Source organism: Dendrobates tinctorius, unplaced genomic scaffold (genome assembly GCF_039654945.1).
Source record: "Dendrobates tinctorius isolate UK_male_01 unplaced genomic scaffold, ASM3965494v1 ptg000107l, whole genome shotgun sequence".
Classification (NCBI taxonomy): Eukaryota; Metazoa; Chordata; class Amphibia; order Anura; family Dendrobatidae; genus Dendrobates; species Dendrobates tinctorius.
In genome coordinates, this window is record NW_027361775.1 from 26135872 (window position 1) to 26158583 (window position 22712).

Sequence of the window (22712 nt, forward strand, 5' to 3'; positions counted from 1 at the left end):
TCAGACACATAAAAGCTGGTCGTGAAAATAATGAAATAGGCACACTATCCTTTACAACAAGCTCTATGATCTGTTTTTTAAATGTATCTACTGTCATTGTCACAGTAACTTTGTCACTGACAAAATATCTTGCAACTGATGGCTGCAAAGTTCTCTGCTCCTTTGTTTGGCTGGAAGAGCTGGGCACTGGTTCATTGGTTTGGATGCAGTCTTTCTCATCCACTGCTTTCAGTACTTCTAGATGAAAGCGCTGTAAATGTCTCTTTAGATTAGAAGCTCTGGTAGGAGCATTTTTATCTTTTCCTGAATATGCACTCATCTTGGCTTCACAGCATTTGTTTTCGTCTGGATCATTTGTCATACACTGACAGACATAATGTTTTCTATCTTAGAGTGAAGGTGAAATGTTCAAATACAGCTGATTTAATGTGATGCTTCTTTGACGTTCTCAGGTTTTTAATTCTGCATTCACAATCCAAATGACAATTGTTTTTCCTAAAAACAATTGTACAAAATTATTGCCAGGTCGTACAACTGATATAGTGGTCAGTAATACTGTTATTATTCCTCATGTACTCACAGTTAACTGATGCAAAGTTTGTTGAAAGGATAATACTTCTTACAGTCTTCCTCTTCTGAGTAGCAGGCAACTGTGAGATGCTTGGAAGACGCACACCTAGTATGATCTAGTCTAGAGGAGGAGCTTTACTACTAAGAATTTGCAACACATTTTCACTTTGTTTCATACATTGTAAGTAGGGGGGTTGGGGCAGCATTTATTTATTTATTTATATAGCGCTAACATATTCCGCAGCGCTTCACAGTTTGCACACATTATCATCACTGTCCCCGATGAGGCTCACAATCTAAATTCCCTATCAGTATGTCTTTAAAGTGTGGGAGGAAACCGGAGTACCCGGAGGAAACCCACGCAAACACGGGGAGAACATACAAACTCCTTGCAGATGTTGTCCTTGGTGGGATTCAAACCCAGGACCCGCTAACCACTGAGCCACCGTGCGAGGTTAACCAAGTATAAGATTAGATAAGGGCAGTGGAGAACAGTGACACACAAGAAGTAAGAAATGTCTCTATCTCCAGCAGAACTGCTTATCACTGTTCATAGTTTGATAGAACATATATATTTGAGTAACATTTATAAAATTCATATGAAAGTTCAATTATGAAATATTAATACATTTTTTTTAAAGCTGGAGTCGGTACATTTCTACCGACTCTGACTCCAACCAAAACTAACTCCGACTCCACAGCCCTGGTTCATGGGAACATGAGCCACGTGTGGCACCCGAGCTACAGGTTAGCTGTTGCCTAATGATTCGACCTCGATATGTTGGAGCATTGTTGTCCATGAAGATAAAATTAGACCTGTGTTGTTCATGCAGAGGCACATTGACTGGATTAATGATATACAGGTAGTAGATGCTTGTCACCGTGCCATTCACAAAGTGTAGGGCTCGTCTGCATTGATATGGACCAGTTTAACTAAAACTTAACTTTTAATCAACCTTTAAAAACATAAATCAACAAAAAGTGCCATACAAAGTGCTCGTGCTGAAGTGATTAAAAAATTGTTCAATGCCGCCTGAAATCACCCATATAGGACAATGGGGCACTCGTTATATCATGTTATACCTTGTTTACAACAGCCTCTTAGTGTTGCATACGTATCGGGCCTCAGTCCCTAAATCCAAATATAATGAAGAATGGCCTATAGCCCCACATATAAATTGTCCTTTTATAGTTATTGCTGTTTTCTAGGCTCTAATACAGTCCGTATAGGACATTAATATAAACAAAAAGTGAGCCACTGTACATATATCGAACACCCTCAGAAAGGAAATGTATAGAGTCTCCTTTAGATTACTAACCACAAATCACCTTTCTAGAGTATGAATAGATCATGTACTTATCTCAGATATCGTTGCTTTCCATGGCGATACCCGAATACTGCTCACAGCCAGGGGGCTCCACATATCAGCGAATCGCTGGGTAGCTCTATTCCCTCTGTATATCTCCCAACGCGTTTCATCTACCACAAATTCATCAGGGGAGTAGTGGCATTTAGTCCAGTGGCATTGCTTATCTATTCGGGTATCGCCATGGAAAGCAACGATATCTGAGATAAGTACATGATCTATTCATACTCTAGAAAGGTGATTTGCGGTTAGTAATCTAAAGGAGACTCTATACATTTCCTTTCTGAGGGTGTTCGATATATGTACAGTGGCTCACCTTTTGTTTATATTAATGTCCTATACGGACTGTATTAGAGCCTAGAAAACAGCAATAACTATAAAAGGACAATTTATATGTGGGGCTATAGGCCATTCTTCATTATATTTGGATTTAGGGACTGAGGCCCGATACGTATGCAACACTAAGAGGCTGTTGTAAACAAGGTATAACATGATATAACGAGTGCCCCATTGTCCTATATGGGTGATTTCAGGCGGCATTGAACAATTTTTTAATCACTTCAGCACGAGCACTTTGTATGGCACTTTTTGTTGATTTATGTTTTTAAAGGTTGATTAAAAGTTAAGTTTTAGTTAAACTGGTCCGTACCAATCTGCTACAAAATACACATCTCGTCATTGGTAGATATACCCCTGCTATTATTTATTTAATTTTTTTTTCTCTCGTCTGCATTGATTAGACGCACCTGCCTACGCTGTAAGACCACCACCAAAGGCTCGTCTGGTGACAGCAGTGGCTGATGCACAGAGCTCTCCTTCACATCTCCAACATGGTTGGCGGTTATTGTTTCAGCGTGAATCAACTTTCATCAGTGAACAGAATTGAGACCCACTGGTTTGCAGTGTAGATGGTACCTGGTCCAATGCAAGACAATGACACCTGTGCCTGGTAGTGTGCTCAGGTACTCGAATAAGCGGGTCACACTGATGTAAACTGTTTCAAATGGGCTGATTTGACACTTGGGTGCCTAGTGTCTCTCTTAATTAAATAATTTTGCCTGGAGTTGTGTGGTGATGTGATCAAAGGATGTTCACTTCTTTGCCTTTCAGTCTTTCTTTATCTCTGTTGCTGATGACACTTTGTGACACTTTAACCCCTTGACGACATGTGCCATACATGTACAGCGCATGTCAGGTCTCCCCCCTTTGATGTGGGCTCCTCCCCTGAGCCCACATCTTTTCCGGTACGTCAGCTGACTTCAACACGATCCACCTGCGGCTGTTAACCTGCTAAATGCTGCTGTAAATCTGACAGCGCCATTTAACACAATCATGCCAGAAGCGTGTTACTAATCCCTCCCATTGGCGCCCGTGTCACATGGCCGTGGGTCGCCGATGGGTTGGCATAACAACCCAGGGTCTGCAGCGGACCCCTGTGGTTTTCCTAGCTGGATAGCTATGAGCGTGGCCCAGCAGTAGCAAGTGAGCATCTCTTGTACACAGAGCAGGGCTGAAGGAGGTGTGTATATATATCATCGCTCACTGTGAGTTCCCCAAAAACGGTCTAGTGGTGATCTGAACATTGTGTCTGAAGGTACATGAAGAGACCAAAGGATTTGCCGAAGTCTTCATCTGCAGAAGATCTGTGTTCGTTTTCCGATGTGTGGAACAACATTTTTCCTTCAAAAACTGTACAATGCTTTGGTGCAAAGGGCGGTCCCACCAAATATTAATTTGGTTTCTCTTTTCATTTCATTTCATCTTTTCTTTACATTTTGTTACTTGATGCAAATTAAACTAACACTTCTATTTTTTTTTTTAAAAGCATTCTTACTTTGCAGCATGATCTGCACACCTGCATAAAACACTTATACGTTACTGTATAAATTCAGATTATTTCCCATCATACATGGCAAATGCAATACGAACATGGCCTAAGCAATACAGTCTTGGTGCATATCATTATCCAAGAGAAAAGTGGCACAGATGCAAATTACAATGCATAGCTGCCTTTTTCTCATTGAAACACAATGGCATGTTTCATTATTCTGGATGTGAAGCAAAGGATCTTATCTCTTTTTTTACTTTGACTAATGAGGTTGCGTATATTTATATCCTCTGATATCTGTTACCAGATTTCATGTACTCTGTAGGTTGTGTAATTGAAAATTACACGATTTTTTTTCCCTTTTGTTGTACATGTGACATTGATTTCGTAATATCACGTGGGGTAGTTATTGGGCACAGGTTCTTCCTACAGTCTGTCTGATCCATCATCTGTATCAGACTTTGTATTGGGTGATGGTGTGTTCTTGAAAATACGCAGAAAATGCAATGACTGTCGCCGCTCTTTGCATGGTTTACATTCTTCCACAATGCTGCTGTGTTAACCAACTGGATAGTACATTTCCCGTAATAAACAAACCCCCTCGTTGTAGTCTCTGCGGGGTCTGCCGCCTTATATATATGATAACCAGATTAATAGCGACATCCTGCTTTCTGTTGTGCAGAATGAACACACTTTTGTAGCAAGCTTTGTGTTTAGGCTGGATACTTCTTTCTTTCATACCAGCTCTTATTTTTTTTTTTTTAATAGCCATAGTGTTTGTTTTATTTTCTAATTCAGAAAATTGTGGATAGTGACTTTTTAGTAATATTATTATTATTATTATTATTATTATTATTATTATTATTATTATTATTATTATGTATTTATATAGCGCGATTTATTCCATGGCGCTTTACATGTGAAAAGGGGTAATATAGACAAGTATAGTAAACAAGACAAGGGACACACAAGTACATAAGGAGAGGGGACCCTGCCCACGAGGGCTCACAGTCTACAGGGATGGGTGAGGATACAGTAGGAGAGGGTATAGCAGGTCATGCTGTGGTTCAGTAGACTGAGGATCATTGCAGGCTGTAGGCTTATCGGAACAGGTGGGTCTTCAGGTTCTTCTTGAAGGTTTCCATTGTTGGTGAGAGTCTGATGTGTTGCGGCAGGGAGTTCCAGAGTATGGGGGAAGCACGGGAGAAGTCTTGTATGCGGTTGTGGGAAGAAGAGATAAGGGCGGAGTAGAGAAGGAGATCTTGAGATGATCGAAGGTTGCGTGTGGGTAGGTACGTAGAGACCATGTCACAGATGTATGGAGGAGACAGGTTGTGGATGGCTTTGTATGTCATGGTTAGGGTTTTGAATTGAAGCCTCTGGACGATAGGAAGCCAGTGAAGGGCCTGGCATAGGGGGGAGGCTGGGGAATAGCGGGGAGACAGGTGGATTAGTCGGGCAGCAGAGTGTAGGATGGACTGGAGCGGAGCCAGAGTGCTAGAGGGGAGGCCAGAGAGTAGGAGGTTACAGTAGTCGAGGCGGGAGATAAGCGCATGCACTAGTGTTTTTGTGGTTTCATGGTTGAGGAATGAGCGGATCCGGAAAATATTTTTGAGTTTGAGGCAGCAGGAGGAGGCGAGGCCTTGGATATGTGGTTTGAAAGAGAGCGCAGAGTCGAGGATCACACCAAGGCACCGAGCGTACGGGACTGGGGAAAGAGAGCAGCCATTGATGAATAGGTCTGGTGGAGGGGTAGAGTGAGATGGGGGAAAGATGATGAATTCTGTTTTGTCCATGTTCAGTTTGAGAAAGCGAGCAGAGAAGAAGGCTGAGATAGCAGACAGACATTGTGGGATTTCAGTCAGTAAGGAGGCGAGGTCGGGTCCAGATAGGTAGATCTGCGTGTCATCGGCATAGAGGTGATACTGCAAACCGTGGGATTCTATGAGCTATCCCAAGCCGAAGGTATAGATGGAGAATAGTAGGGGTCCTAGGACAGAGCCTTGGGGAACACCGACAGACGGGGTGGGGTCAGGAGGTGGTGTGGGAGAGGGAGACACTAAATGTTCGGTCTGTTAGGTATGATGAGATCCAGGATAGGGCCAGGTCTGTGATGCCAAGAGATGAGAGTCTGTAGCAGGAGGGAATGGTCTACGGTGTCGAAGGCAGAGAACAGGTCCAGGAGAAGGAGGACAGAGTAGTGTCGCTTGCTCTTGGCGGTTAGTAAGTCGTTAGTGACTTTAGTTAGGGCAGTTTCAGTTGAGTGATGCGGTCGGAAGCCAGATTGTAACCGGTCAAAGAGGGAACAGGAGGATAGGTGGGAGGACAGTTCAAGATATACATGCTGTTCCAGTAGTTTTGAGGCGTAAGGGAGAAGAGATATTGGGCGATAGTTAGACACAGAGGATTGGTCAAGGGAGGGCTTTTTGAGGATGGGTGTGATTTGAGGCATGTCTGAAGGATGAGGGAAAGACACCATTTGTAAGTGAAAGGTTGAAAAGGTGTGTTAGAGATGGGATGAGGACTGTGGCCAAGTTAGGGATGAGGTGAGACGGGAGTGGGTCGAGGGCACAAGTGGTGAGGTGTGATCTTGACTGAAGGGTGGAGAGCTGATCTTCTGTCATGGTGGAGAAGCTGGCTTTTGCAGAACAGGGCTGAGCGGCTAAGAGGGGCATTGAGGGGTGCGGGCCAAAGTTTTGTCTGATTGTGTCGATCTTCTGCTTAAAGAAGGAGGCAAAGTCTTCGGCAGAAATGAGAGGAGGGGGAGGAGGTGCTGTGGGATGGAGTAGAGAATTGAAAGTGTTGAAGAGCTGTTTAGGGTTGTGAGACAGGGAGGATATGAGAGATGCGAAGTAAGTTTGTTTTGCGGCAGAGAGCGTCGACTTAAAGCTAGCAAGGGACTGCTTGTATGCGTTGAAGTGCTCAGTAGAATGGGTTCTCTTCCATCTCTGCTCAGCGGCCCTGGAAACCCATCTCAGTTCTTTGGTCAGGCTGGTGAGCCAGGGCTGCCTGTTGATTGTTCGAGTTTTGCTCTGCATGAAGGGGGCAGCCGAATCAAGCGTTGCTGTTATTGTGGTGTTATAAAAGGTGGCAGCAGCATCTGTGTCATGAAGGGAAGCTATGTCTGTAAGAGGGAGAAGGGATTCAGAGAGTGATTGTAAATTGAGGTGTTTGAGATTCCTGCGAGGGTGAGTGAGTTTATGGAGCGGGGGTTGCGCAGTAGGAGAGGAGAGGGAGGAGAATGTCAGTAGGTTGTGGTCAGACAGGGGGATGGGTGAGTTATTGAGATTAGTGAGGCAACAGAACATATTTTTGTCTTAACATTATAGCTAGCCCTTTCTTTAATCTGCAGTCAAATACTATGTGATCTGTGTTTGTGTATATATTCCTATGGATCATTTAGCTTTATCAATGTATTCCAGCTGCACGTTCATGGCAGAAGTTTTGATTGGCGGGGGTCGCTGATTTTCTGTTGAGCTCAGTCGGCTTCATTTTCGAGGACGAGCAGTCTTTTAGCAATTGATGGGGGATGTTGGCACCCAGAAACTGCAAATCTAAACACCTAAGGCTAGGTTCACATTTGCTGGTGGCCGAGCTGCGGAGGGCTGCGGATTTCCTCCGTGAAGCTCCGCCCACTGCCGCACCCCTGTCAACCTCTGCATACTTCTGCATGCGGCCTGCGTACCCTATCTTTAGCATTGGGTACGCAGGTCGTGCGGATGTATGTGGGTGCCTCTGCATGCGTCGTTTTGACAGTGCAGCGACTCGCGTCGAACACAAAATGTTGGAATTTGATGCGGTCGCACATCCGCATCCACACAACCTGCGTATCCAATGCTAAAGATAGGGGTACGCAGGCCGCATGCAGAAGTAGGCGGAGCATGACGGAGGAGGTGAGGCAGTGGGCGGAGCTTCACAGAGGAAGTCAACAGACCTTCGCAGCTCGGCCATCCGCAAATGTGAACCTAGCCTAACACGTAAAAAGTTTTGTGAAAGTGCAGCTACCGTTCCAAGGGTCTTTCCCACCATAATGATTGTATCCTTTATGGTAGAATGCTTAGGGTTACTTGATTTAACTGTAGTTATAAATTTTGGATGGCATTTTTAAAAAGCCTTTCAAATCCTCTATATCTTACCCATGTGTTTTGTAACCTCCTCCCATCATAAGTTTTCATCCAGAAAGAGAATGCAGTATCTTCTTATGGAAAGCCATTGCGCTTCCTCCAGCGCGCAGTAAAGTGTGCCGTCATTGAACCTGCACTGTTGAGACATGCTTGGTAATGGCCTCAGTACATCATGGTACAGAACACTCCTGGGATTTGTTTGAGGGAGGAAATAAGGAATTATGTATGTCTGTGCAGGATCCGCCATTATAGCCACAGACTGTCTGCAAGCTGAAAACCATGTAACCTTCAGGGTGAGGACACAGGTGCATCTCACAAATATCCTCCAAAAGCTCATTTATTTCACTTCTTCAATACAAAAAGTGAAACGCCTATATTATATAGAGACATTACAAGCAGAGTGATCTCTTTCAAGGGTTTATTTCTGTAAGGCCACATGCACACATTGAGTATTTGGTGAGTTTTTTACCTCAGTATTTGTAAGCCAAAACCAGGATAGGAACAATCAGAGGAAAAGCATAATAGAAACACGCCACCACTTCTGGTTTTGGCTTACAGATACTGGGATAAAAACCTCACCAAATACTGAATGTGTGCATGTGGCCTAAGGGTATGTTTCCACGGTCCGTATTGGCAGCGCATTGAACGCAGCAGATCCCTGCTCCATCCATAGCGCTGCCGGCTTTTCTACGCGCGGTGATTCCACATTTGTTCATTGAACACAAGCGGAATCACTGCATCCTATTCATAGGACGGTGCTATTTATCTTGTGTAGACTCAGCGTCTCCACGATAAATAGACATGCTGCAGTCTATAAAGATGTGCCGCATGTGTGTGTACGCAGGTCTGCCACCTGCGTCTTTGTACGCATAGTGGAGATGAGATTTCATAAAATCCCATCCACTATGCTGTAACATCTGGACGCTGTGGGTTGGACGCTGCGACTGTACACAAATACTGAATGTGGAAACATACCCTTAATGTTGATGATTATGGCTTACAGCCAATGAAAACCCAAAGTCATTATCTCAGTAAATTAGAATACTTTATAACACCAGCTTGAAACAATAATTTTAAAATCATCCAATGATTTTGGAGTTGGAAATTTCATACTCCAGCACTGCAGGACTTGGCACCTGTCCACACTGCCAAAAGTACCAATACGTGGTTTAACCCCTTCACAAACAGTGACACAGCGTATCCGTCTTGAAAGTCGGTGCCATTCCGACCCATGACGCATACCCTGGGTCATGACTTCAAAGCCCCCCTGCGGGTCGGGTGACCGGGGTCAATGAAAGGTCACCCGACCCGCAGATAGAGGAGATATGCATGGAGGAATGGGCCAACATACCAACAACAGTGTGTGGCAACCTTGTGAAGACTTACAGAAAACGTTTGACCTCTGTCATTGCCAACAAAGGATATATCACAAAGTATTGAGATGAAATTTTGTTTCTGACCAAATACTTATTTTCCACCATAATATGCAAATAAAATGAAAAAAAAAACAGACAATGTGATTTTCTGGATTTTTTTTTCTCAGTTTGTCTCCCATAGTTGAGGTCTACCTATGATGTAAATTACAGACGCCTCTCAACTTTTTAAGTGGTGGAACTTGCACTATTGCTGACTGACTAAATACTTTTTTGCCCCACTGTATTTCATCAATGAAAATTGATATATTACAATCCAGCCATGGCCGATGCTGCAGTAGCATCGGACATGGCTGGAGACCCAGATCCGACCCCCCCCCCACACACACACACACACACACACCGACTCACGTGGCCGATCGGCAATGTGCCGCCGCTGTCATCATCAGCCCCCCCCCCATCCCCCCGATACCTCTGATGTCCCGCTCTGGCTCCCGGTGTCCTGCTTCATGGGTGCCGTCATCTTGGAAAATGGTGGGCGCATGCGCAGTGCGCCTGCCTGAATTCATTCATTTTGATCACTATGATATTCTTTCGCAGTGATCAAAATGAAAAAAATAGTAAATTAACCCCCCCCCCCCCCCCCCCCTTTATCACCCCCATATGCCGGCACATATAACAAAAAAATAAAGAAATTATTTTTTTTTATTTTTCCGTTACGGTTGGAATTAGGGTTGGAATTACGGTTAGGGTTGGGGGTAGGGTTGTTACTAGGGTTAGGGGTGGGTTGGGGTTGGGATTACGGTTAGGCTTGTGGCTTGAGTTAGAGTTGGGATTAGGGTTACGGATGTGTTGGGGTTAGGGTTGTGGTTAGGGTTATGATTAGGGTTGCGGTTAGGTTTGGAGTTAGAATTGAGGGGTTTCCACTGTTTAGGCACATCACGGGATCTCCAAACGCGACATGGCGCCACCATTTATTCCAGCCAATTTTGCGTTCAAAAAGTCAAGCAGTGCTCCCTCCATTCCAAGCCCCAACGTGTGCCCAAACAGTGGTTTACCCCCACATATGGGGTATCAGCGTACTCAGTAAAAATTGCACAAAAAGTTTGGGGGTCTAATTTCTCCTGTTATCCTTGGGAAAATAAAAAATTGGGGGCTAAAAAATTATTTTTGTGGAAAAAAATTTTTCTTCACAGCTCTGCGTTATAAACTTCTGTGAAGCACTTGGGGGTTCAAAGTGCTCACCACACATCTAGATAAGTTCCTTGGGGGGTCTAGTTTCCAAAATGGGGTCACTTGTGGGGAGTTTCTACTGTATAGGCACATCAGGGGCTCTGCAAACGTACATGACGCCCGCACACCATTCCATCAAAGTCGGCATTTCAAAACGTCTTGGGGTACCAGCGTACTCAGGACAAACTGGACAACAATTTTTGGGGTCCAATTTCTCCTGTTACCATTGTGAAAATAGAAATAGAGGGCTAAAAAATCATTTTTTGAGAAAAAAAATATATTTTTATTGTCACGGCTCTGCGTTATAAACTTCTGTGAAGAACCTGGAGGTTCAAAGTGCTCACTATGCATCTAGATAAGTTCCTTAGGGGGTCTAGTTTCCAAAATGGGGTCATTTGTGGGGGAGCTCCAAAGTTTAGGCACACAGGGGCTCTCCAAACACGACATGGTGTCCGCTAACGATTGGAGCTAATTTTCCATTCAAAAAGTCAAATTGCGCTCCTTCCCTTCTGAGCCCTGCCGTGCGCCAAAACAGTGATTTATGACCATATATGGGGTACCAGCGTACTCGGGACAAACTGGACAGCAACTTTTGGGGTCCAATTTATCCTGTTACGCTTGGGAAAATAAATAGTGGAAAGAAAATGATTTTTTATTTTCATGGCTCTGCGTTTATAAACTTCTGTGAAGCACTTGGGGGTTCAAAGTGCTCACTACACATCTAGATAAGCTCCTTGAGGGGTCTAGTTTCCAAAATGGGGTCACTTGTGGGGGGTTTCCACTGTTTAAGAACATCAGGGGCTCTGCAAACGCAACATGACGCCCACAGACCATTCCATCAAGTCGGCATTCCAAAATGGCACTCCTTCCCTCTCCCATGCACCCAAACAGTGGTTCCCCCCCCACATGTGGGGTATCGGTGTACTCAGGATAAATTGAACAATTTTGGGGGTCCAATTTCTCCTGTTACCATTGTGAAAATAGAGGGCTAAAAAAAATCAGTTTTTGAGGAAAAAAAATATTTTTATTGTTACGGCTCTGTGAAGCACTTGGGGGTTTCAACTGCGCACTACACATCTAGATAAGTTCCTTGGGTGGTCTAGTTTCCAAAATGGGGTCACTTGTGGGGGAGCTCCAATGTTTAGGCATACAGGGGCTCTCCAAACGCGACATGGTGTCCGCTAACAATTGGAGCTAATTTTCCATTCAAAAAGTCAAATGGCGTGCCTTTCCTTCCGAGCCCTGCCGTGCTCCCAAACAGTGGTTTTTAACCACATATGGGGTATCAGCGTACTCAGGAGAAATTGCCCAACAAATTTTAGGATCCAATTTATCCTGTTACCATGTGAAAATGAAAGAATTGATGCTAAAGAAAATTTTTGTTGGAAAAATTAAAATGTCCATTTTTTCCTTCCACGTTGCTTTAGTTCCTGTGAAGCACCAGAAGGGTTAATAAACTTCTTGAATGTGGTTTTGAGTACTTTGAGGGGTGCAGTTTTTAGAATGGTGTCACTTTTGGGTATTTTCTGCCATATAGACCCCTCAAAATGACTTCAAATGTGAGGTGGTCCCTAAAAAAATGGTTTTGTAAATTTTGTTGTAAAAGTGAGAAATCGCTGGTCAACTTTTAACCCATATAACTTCCTAACAAAAAAAAAATTTGTTTCCAAAATTGTGCTGATGTAAAGTAGACAAGTGGGAAATGTTATTTATTAACTATTTTGTGTCACATAACTCTCTGGTTTAACAGAATAAAAATTCAAAATTTGAAAATTGCGAAATTTTCGACAAATTTCTGATTTTTTTCACAAATAAATGCAAAAATTATCTACCAAAATTTACCACGAACATGAAGCACAATATGTCATGAAAAAACTTTCTCAGAATCGCTAGGATGCGTTGAAGCGTTCCAGAGTTTTTACCTCATAAAGGGACACTGGTCAGAATTGCAAAAAATGGCCTGGTCATTAAGGTCAAAATAGGCTTGGTCATGAAGGGGTTAACAACAACAGTATCACTGTGCTTGATTGGCCAGCAAACTCACCTGACCTTAACCCCATGGAGAATCTATGGGGTATTGTCAAGAGGAAGATGAGACACCAGACCCAACAATGCAGATGAGCTGAAGGCTGCTATCAAAGCAACCTGGGCTTCCATAACACCTCAGCAGTGCCACAGGCTGATTGCCTCCATGCCACGCCACATTGCTGCAGTAATTGATGCAAAAGGAGCCCTGACTAAGTATTAAGTGGATTTACTGAACACACATTTCAGTAGGCCAACATTTTGGATTTTAAAATCATTTTTCAAGCTAGTGTTATAAAGTATTCTAATTTACTGAGATAATGATGTTTGGCTTTTCACTGGCTGTAAGCCATAATCATCAACATTTACAGAAATAAACACCTGAAATAGATCACTCTGTCTGTAATGACTCTATATAATATGAAGGTCACATTTTGCATTGAAGAACTTAAATAAATTAACTTTTTGATGATATTCTAATTTTGTGAGATGCACCTGTAAATGCACAAAAAAAATAAAGATTTTGCATATTCTGATGGTAACATATTATTGGTCTGGTGTATGGAAAAGTGATTGGAAATGTTTATATCCTGCATTTAGTTCAATTATCTGCTGCTTTTTTGGACTTCAGTTTGTTGACCTCATCTTCTTCCTTCTGCAGAACCCCAGAGCAGTGCCCAAGTGTAGTGTCCCTGCTGTCCGAGAGCTACAATCCTCATGTGCGTTATGGCGCGGCGATGGCACTTGGGATCTGCTGTTCTGGCACTGGAAATAAGGTTCGCGAATCTGCCGCGCTCTTATCCTCGACCTGGCTTGTATGCTGTATGACCTAAAGTCCATGTATCTATTACAGGAAGCCATTAACCTCCTTGAACCGATGACTAACGACCCTGTGAATTATGTGCGTCAGGGTGCACTCATCTCCTCTGCACTGATCATGATCCAGCAGACTGAAGTTACTTGCCCAAAAGTAGGTGAAGATTTTAATACCCCAAGTTACAGAATTCTTCTGTATGTGTATAGTTTGGTTACTTTTCACTTTCTACATAGGATTCCATGCTACCCATCATAGAATTTACACCCTTAAAAAAACAAGTTAATTATTCCTTCTCAAGTTTAAAGAATAACTATCATTTTTATTTCACAAATCAGTGGTACACGTTAAAATAAGCAATTTTATAATATATCTTAACAAAGAAATCTGCTTCTTTTCCCTCTTGGACTGATCATTAATTTTCAATATTCTCAACTATCAGGTAAAATCTGTATTCAGGGACATGAGATTGGAGATGGCAGTTACTACTGGTAAGATTCTATGTAGAATGGGGAGGGAGAGGATTTGTCTCTGGCTCCTCCCTCCTTCCATCTACATAGAATCTTAAAAGCACCAACTGCTATGTCCATAATGTAAAAATCTGTCCTTACTGAATACAGATTTTACCCTTCAATTGAGAATTTCGAAAATTAATAATCATTCCAGGAGGAGAAAGAAGCCGTTCATTAACTTCTTATGTCCATGCACTAATGAAGGAAACGCTGTCGGTCACATTTCTTAGGAAGGGTAAACATGGCTTGCCAGATTTCTGGCAGCTTTTTCCGTTAGTTTTTGAATATTTTCAATATTTTATGTGTCACGAATCCAGCGTTTTATCCTTCTATTTCATGCATGTCGCAGAGAGTAAATGAGACAACAGCCTTTATGATAAAAAAAAAAAAATTCTGTCTGAAAGATGACATTTGCAGGAGGATGACCCCTTTTATATCATGCACACAGGGATAAACTACGTCCTAGTGTTGAGAAATATGTCATATTTGCACATATAGGTGTGACACCCAGAACGAGCGAGAGGCAGTCCTAGTAAATGGAGTTAGTGGGTCTCAATGATCTGGATCAGGAGAAGTAGATGGTCCATATCGTTCACACCTCAGCAGCACATGCACTGAACCCTATTACTTTCCACCTTAATACATATGACATCAGCCTTCCCATGTAAGCCTGAGCTAGTGTATGTATGCCTACCTTCCCATACGCGGTCTCGTACACAGATTGTCTCCCCACTTTGGTATGCAGCTCTCTCCGGAGCGTTCCATCTGGGAGAACTTTGTTTATTTGAGTTCGGTGCAGTCTATAAAGCAGATAATAAAGTCTGTGTCCACAGTTAGATCAGAGCAGAACCTGGACTGTGACTCAAGCCTCCCGTCTCCAGGCCCTTCCTGGAAACCCCATGAACAACTAGTGTAAAGCTTGTCATGTCCCCTCTACTAAAGGCTCCAAGCAGAAGCGTCCAACAGCCCTATATTGGTGTAATGCTTTCTTTCATGGTTTTCTTACTTTGAGCATAAATCTGATTCTCCAGCATTTTAGGGGTTAGTCCAGAAGACTTTAGACCACCCTTTAACTTGTCAGTGTGCCGTTTCAAGCTGTATGCATGACAATAGTCATGTCCGGTGTTCAGAATATTGCCTTTCCAACAGGCGCCAGCGGAGCATTAGGTCTGCAGAGCATCTGCCTTATTGTAGTCCTGCTTCCTCAAGATATGATTACAGTTCAGAATGTATGATATACTGCGAGCGCCGCCTGTCACTTTTTACCAAAGGGTATCACTGGTACTTCCACACCAAAAAGAAATGTTGTCTACTTAGCTTCTACTGAAGTGTGAATATTTACATGAAATGGGCACATTTCTACCAGAATTGATGGCAAGTCAGTATATTTGTTTCCTTTTCCAACCTGTTACCTACTACATAATCTCTTTCAGGTCAGTCAGTTCCGACAGTTGTATTCCAAGGTGATAAATGACAAACACGATGACGTGATGGCCAAGTTTGGAGCCATACTGGCACAGGGCATCCTTGACGCAGGTATGTTGGTAGCAGCCCTGGGAGCTAGAATGGTGGATGCATTAATCTGAAACGCTTGTGGCACCCAAGGGGTTATCTTTGCTGGAAGTATGTCACTGTATAAATTACTTCTCTCTAGAAGTCGGCAGATAATGGTTTTATAATGATATTAGATGACTGCACCTGGCTTCTTGGCGGTAATGACCCAGCCTGCTGCCCTCTTCACCCCGCGCTGACGCGAGAAATCCTGGCTGTAGACCTTATTTTAACCACTCAACAACCACTTGGCTGTAAATGTCCAGCATTGTATTACCTACTTACCAAACCCAATTTTGATGCTAATGCTCCATTTTCCTTTGTGCAGGTGGACACAATGTTACCATCTCTCTGCAGTCTCGCACCGGTCACACTCACATGCCTTCCGTGGTCGGAGTCCTAGTCTTCACTCAGTTCTGGTTCTGGTTCCCTCTTTCACATTTCTTGTCTTTATCTTTTACTCCTACCTGTGTGATTGGTCTTAATAAGGATCTTAAGGTGAGTGTGGATCTGGGCACCTTGCTGCCATTTTCTTCCCAGCCAATTTTACTCAAGCTGGCTCTGAATGGGTTACAATAATTGTAGCATCACAAGTCCCCATAACTTAAAAGAAAAATGCATAATCCTCTTACAGACCTTATGATGCAGGATCACTCACCACTCATTAGCAGCTCATAGTAATGATAGACAGGACTCTTAAGATTCATTAACTCTTCCTTTAGACCAGCTCCGATACAACAGTTTCTCCTTCCTACTCAAGATATGATCACTTGGCCATCTAAAAAGGAACTAAGAGGTTAAAGTTGGGAGTACAGTTTGGCACTCAGTCTGATATTGCTCGGTCCTCATATCCACTGTGTTAGCATACCATCGCCGCCAGTGATGCATTTCATTAAAGCACAGCCCTTTTATCCTGTACAGCACATTAGAAGATGGATTCCATTGTGAAAGTGCTTAATATTGTAGCATGTAATTCTGCAAGTTGTGAACTAGCACTAGAAATGAACAAATCCCAGGGTTTCCCAGTTTGATGTGTACTGGGCCATAGAATACTTGTATACAGCCCATTCACCTATTCTTATGACAAATTGGCCAGCACATCCTAGCGATTTTGTAAAGCTTGTAAAGAACATGCAGACTTATCACAATTTAATTAAAAAACATTTTTGTTATAAACGTGTAGTTATGTTTGCTTACAATATTTCTATTTTTTATTTAGATGCCAAAGGTTCAGTATCGATCGAATTGCAAGCCTTCAACATTTGCCTACCCAGCCCCCTTAGAAGTACCCAAGGAGAAGGAAAAAGAGAAGGTGAGTGTTTAGCATAATAAAGAGCATTTAATTTAAATATTGCAGAAATGCAAAATCTTCTGTTCTTGTAAACAGTGTCAGAATTAGATTTGCAGAAAGTGCATTGACAAATACAAGGAAAAATAAAGTTGCTTTCATCACATAACCCTAATAGTTACCATGGGCCCAGCATATGAAAGGGTTCTCTTGGCTAGAAACCTCCACTTACTAGGTTAGACCTCATTCATACATCCATGTTTCAGATACGTGTTGTATCCGTATTCTTCATGGACAGAACACATGCCCATTATAATCTATGCTGCTATTCACATGTCCTTGTTTTTTCGCAGACCGTGTGTCCGTGCAAAAATCATGGCTCATAGAGACATGTCTATTTTGTTCTCCAGCATCACTGATCAAAAAGTGCCAATATAAGTCTATGGGTCTGAGAAAAACATATACCGTGCACATATGGGATATGAGTATTATCAGTGTTGCAAAAGGCAGGAGAATCTTTGTAATTTATTTATACAGACTTAAAAAACTCTGACTATACACAGGCGACACACACACCTCCTGCTTTTCTTTGCGTACATGAAAAATATTGTCATCGAAATGAGGTCAGAGGCAGTAATTATAGGGAGAAAGCCAAAAAGAGTGAGTTTAGTGGGCAGCGTGTAATGCTTAATTCCTCCTGTGGTGGCGCTGCAGAGGGTATGAACACTTACTAGGTTTTCTTGAAGATTCCAGCTGGTTGCCCTTTAAGGCTATGTGCACACGCTGCGGTTTTTGCTGTGGTTCCGCTGCGGTTTTGGCCTCTGCGGATCTGCAGCAGTTCTGCAGTGTACGGTAGCATGTAAATCTATGTGATTTACAATCTGTTGTGCACATGCTGCTGATTTTTAACTGTGGAAAAGCCGCGGTTTTGAATCCGCAGAAAGAAATGACGTCACTTCTTTTCTGCGGATTCTACTGCAGTTTACCATCTCCTCCATTGTAGAGGTGATAAACCGCAGGGGAAAACCACAGGCCAATCCGCAGGTAAAACCACAGGTCATTTTACCTGCAGTTTTACATGTGGTTCCGCAGACTAATCCACAGCGTGTGCACATAGCCTAAGACCTGTTTCACACTTGCGTTTTCTGGCCTCAGTCTAAATCCTCCAAAGTGTTGAAAAACAGATCCGTTAAATATCGGATCCGTCACATCAGTTAGTGTAGGAAATGTAAAGCTACAGAATTCGAGAGAGAGACTTTTCTGTGCTAGAACTGATTTTGGGGTTAAATTTATGGAAGGGAAATTCTTCCGGTCATGCTTAGTATGGAAAAACGGATTCTGTCCTGCAACGGATCTGCTGCCCATAGGCGACCATTATACCAGATGGCGACGGATCCGTGTACCAGTCTTTTCGACGCAGAGAAAAAGCATTCCTTGGGACGTTTTTTTCCTGGCTGACAGACGCAAATTTTATGACAGATTCGTCGCACGACGGACCCAACGGAAGGCCATCCATCACAATCCGCCGACAATACAAGTCTATGGGGAAAAAGACGGATCCGCCAGGAAAATCCGTCAGATCCGTTTTTTTCCCCTAACGGCGGATTGTGACTGATGCCTGAAAATGGAAGTGTGAAACATGCCTAAGGAGGAACATTAGAACTAAAGAAAAAGTGTAACATATTCAACTCTTACATTGTACTTTTATTTTAAACTACTTTATGAAAAGTTTATGTAAAGTTCTTGTAATTATCAGAATCAGACGATTAGTGTGAACATCGTAAGGTCATTTCCGCGCAGTGATATTTAGATCAGTATTTAGCATGAGTGTTTGTAAGTGGAACTCGGACATGAGTGCAAAATGTAGGAGAGATACAAGTGTTTCTATACAAGGTTTACTCTGTAGACTTGATGCCTAGTTTTGGCACAAGATATTCTTCAAAAAACTGCCATACTACTGAATGTGGTCCAATGAGTAGAATCCCAGAACTAGTTTCATATAATATAACAGGTTAGACTTTTTTGTTTTTGTTTAAAATCTGACAAACCTCTAAGAAATCCATTTAATGGTCTTACCGGTTTCCTGTATGTATCTCTTCATACAGTGTAACGTTGCATCTTGTAAATTCAGATGTTATTTTTTATGTATGTTAATACTTAATCTTTCAGGTCTCCACTGCTGTCCTATCTATTACAGCCAAGGCAAAGAAGAAGGAGAAAGAAAAAGAGAAGAAAGAGGAGGAAAAAATGGAAGTGGTGAGTTGTTTTGTTTCTACAGCTGATTTGTATATAACGTATAGAAAGGCGATCTATGACAAGCAGTGGTCTGCTTTATGGGTTATAATTACGGTCCCCCAACTAATGAGCCGTGAAACACACGTGCCTCTTGATCCCGTTCATGTGACTAACCAGATGTTGTCTGCTCTACTTAAAAAATACAAAATGTGTTCCTACTCCTTCTGTGTGTTCCTGTTGTCTTGTTATCAAAGGCAATGCTCCCCAACTCGGTCCTCGAGAGCCACCAACAGGTCATGTTTTCTGGATTTCCTTAGTATTACCCAGGAGATGGAATTATTGTCTGTCCAGGAGATGCAAATATCACCTGGGAAATACTAAGGAAATCCTGAAAACATGACCTGTTGGTAGCTCTCAAGGATCAGAGTTGGGGAACTCTATGGTCCAGAACTGTGAAACAACCAAAAAAAGTTCCAAGAATCCCAATACCTGTGGCACTATGTAGTGAATAAGGATGCTTTGTTATAAATGTAAAGGATATTTGCAGAAGACAATTTAACTGATGTCTGTTATCTTTAATTAAATAAATAGTGCAATAATTACATTGGCAGATATCATTTATGCATGTGATTCTTGATTTTTGCACTCAGGATGAGACTGAAAAAAAAGAAGAGAAAAAGAAGGAACCAGAACCAAACTTCCAGCTCCTTGAGAACCCAGCTCGTGTGATGCCAGCTCAACTCAAAGTGCTTAGCATGCCAGAGGGCTCCAGATACCAACCTTTTAAACCCGTGAGTACAGTTTAAGTGCTTTGTGCCAAGACTGATCTGAAATATATACACAAGACCTTGAAGGATTAAGATGAGGGGTTATTTCATAGAGACCTAGCTGGAAGTAACTGCTTACAGATTAATGCAGCGCTAAATGACTATAGAAGTTCTTAATTCCTTCATTAAGAGGATTGCGGTTTGGGCATTTGAGCTGCATGTGGGCCTTACTTTTTCACTCCAGAGCAAAGAGACATTACATATAAAAAAGTCCAGATTTGGAGGTCTTCACAGTATTACATGACCTCCCATCCTTTTGAATGCAACTCATTTAAAAACCTATTTCACCTGCAGAAACCTCCACAGGATAAATATTTGGCTGTGCGCTGCTTGTGAGGCCGTGCGCTGCTTGTGAGGCCGTGCGCTGCTTGTGAGGCCGTGCGCTGCTTGTGAGGCCGTGCGCTGCTTGTGAGGCCGTGCGCTGCTTGTGAGGCCGTGCGCTGCTTGTGAGGCCGTGCGCTGCTTGTGAGGCCGTGCGCTGCTTGTGAGGCCGTGCGCTGCTTGTGAGGCCGTGCGCTGCTTGTGAGGCCGTGCGCTGCTTGTGAGGCCGCGCGCTGCTTGTGAGGCCGCGCGCTGCTTGTGAGGCCGCGCGCTGCTTGTGGGGCCGCGCGCTGCTTGTGGGGCCGCGCGCTGCTTGTGGGGCCGCGCGCTGCTTGTGGGGCCGCGCGCTGCTTGTGGGGCCGCGCGCTGCTTGTGGGGCCGCGCGCTGCTTTCCTTGCAAATAACATCTTATTGCACTGGGTTGGAACTGCTGATCCTCCTTTTAGAAAAGGGTTGTTCACATGGCACAAACCCTTTAACTCTGTCTCTGTAAAGGCGACTGTAGATTTAGAGAACTGTATCTTGTGAATTGGTAAACTGCTGAGGGTTTTTGTTAGCTTCCTCCAAATTTTCAATTCTTTCTACACCTTTAATTTGTTGGCCATGCTTGAAGTCTGTTGGTGCAGTTTATTTCTTTCCCCACAGCTTTCAATTGGTGGCATAATCATCCTCCGAGATACTAGTGAGGAAGAAGAGCAACTAGTGGAACCTGTTGCTGCGCATGGTCCAAAAATTGAGGAGGAGGAGCAAGAACCAGAGCCCCCAGAGCCATTTGAATATATTGATGACTAAAAGTAAAGGTAGGGAGAACTATGAGTATTAATGCTTGTATTGCAGGTATTTTAGTATCCAGAAAAGGGTAATGGATATATTTCTATTCATAACATGGGTGGTGATTGGCATGCCTTTATTACAGAACTCAAGTGTTTTGTGTGTGTTATGAACATGATTAAAGCGGATCTGTGACTAGATTTCACAATCAATATCTTCGACCTGATGTGTCTGTGGTTCTTACTAAGAAAAACTGTGTAAGAATGGCTGTATTATCCTGATATTAGGATGGGCATTTTAGTTGTTCAATAAAAGCTGGACTGCTAAAATATTCATCTTGGTATCGGTGAAGAAAACTTTTAAAAATAATTATACAGACATTCTCACATGAATTTTCCAGTTAAGTTTGCCAGCAGCCTCTGGTTTAAGACCTATGTAATAATGTATGCAGTTTGTATCCTGAAATCTGGTGAGAGATCAGCTTTAATTAAAGTGATTGTGTCATCAGAAAATTACATATTTGTTAAATCAGGTTTTTATTACTTTTTTTCTTTTAAACATTTTTTTTTTCTCAAATATGTAAGATATTCCAACTTTTTACACTGGCCATTACAGCACACACAATTGGCTGACCTTTCTGCAGCTCACTTGTCAGCTTTGCTGAGTAAACTGGTACAGGGTGAGCAAAATCACTTTATTAGGCCCTATTCACATGTCTAATATCTTCAGATGTGCTCACAGAACACGTACATACTTATTATACTCATCAGTATAAAAAACTTGCCATGCAAGCCTATGAGCGAGAGAAAATCTCTGACAGCACACTGATGGCATCCTAATGCTGTCCATTTTTCACTGACAGGCGGACTTGGAGTAACCTGTCTGGTTGGTTTTTTGTCATACATTGTATATGATTATGGACTGTAAAACACAGTTAAAAATCTGATTCAAAACACTTAAGAAAATCAGTCAGTTTTTCATGTAAAAAAAAAAAGAATAGTTTGTGCGCACGATACCTGCTGGCGGTGCATACGTGCGGTCTACCACCTGCCGACACTATGTAATCAGCATCTCTCAGCTACTGATGCAGAATTCCAAGGCGCTGGAGAATCCCTTCAATAATATGTATAATATATTTTTCTTTATTAGACAATAGTGACCCCATCTTTCAGTTACAGCCACTTTGGGCTGAGAAAAAATGTAACCAGAAAATATTTCAGATCTGTTGCAAATACGGAATCATGATTACCTGCTAAGAATTACATAACGCTTATGTGTTTAACGTTTTGTTTTTTTAATTTCTTTGTAGGTTTACTTTAATGTCTGATGTCTGGATGGATGCCTGAAGCAGCAACATCAGCTAGGCTGCATGTTAAATGTCTGCAACCCTTTCATGTCGTGCACATAAAGTGAAGAATATCTGGATTCCATGTTATTGACCAGTGGTCACTTTTCAAATAAAAATAAGAAAACAAGAAGGCAACCAATGTTTTGCATCATTCTTTATTATTCAAATGAAGTGACAAACCCATTAATCATTTGACTACATTTGTTTTATCTAATGTGTTGATGTTGAATGACTTAGGCTATGTGCACACGCTGCGGATTCACCAGCGGTTTTCCCCTGCGGTTTGGCACCTGGACAATGGAATAGGTGCCAAACCGCTGCGGAATCTGCAGAAACAATTGACATGCTGCGGTTGTAAACCGCAGCAAAACCGCAGCGTGAACACAGCGGTTTTTAAAACCCATAGGGTAACATGGTACTGTACCATGTCAGCGGAACTGCTGCGGCTCCGCAGGGCCAAAAACGCTGCGGAACCGCAGCAGAATCCGCAGCGTGTGCACATAGCCTATAATTCTATGCAAATAC

General features: G+C 42.6%; 1 protein-coding gene across 1 annotated transcript in view; it reads left to right on the plus strand.

Moving 5' to 3' along the window:
* PSMD1 (proteasome 26S subunit, non-ATPase 1) overlaps positions 1–22322 on the plus strand; it is a 114700-nt gene extending 92378 nt beyond the window's left edge. Inside the window, exons 17-25 of the mRNA XM_073589300.1 lie at positions 13182–13296; positions 13374–13490; positions 15280–15382; positions 15726–15895; positions 16617–16709; positions 18855–18941; positions 19571–19711; positions 20714–20868; positions 22149–22322. Coding sequence (XP_073445401.1) covers positions 13182–13296; positions 13374–13490; positions 15280–15382; positions 15726–15895; positions 16617–16709; positions 18855–18941; positions 19571–19711; positions 20714–20860 — 973 coding nt within the window. The 3' untranslated portion in view covers positions 20861–20868; positions 22149–22322. The remainder of the gene's footprint in view (positions 1–13181; positions 13297–13373; positions 13491–15279; positions 15383–15725; positions 15896–16616; positions 16710–18854; positions 18942–19570; positions 19712–20713; positions 20869–22148) is intronic.
* The last annotated feature ends 390 nt before the right edge of the window (positions 22323–22712 follow it).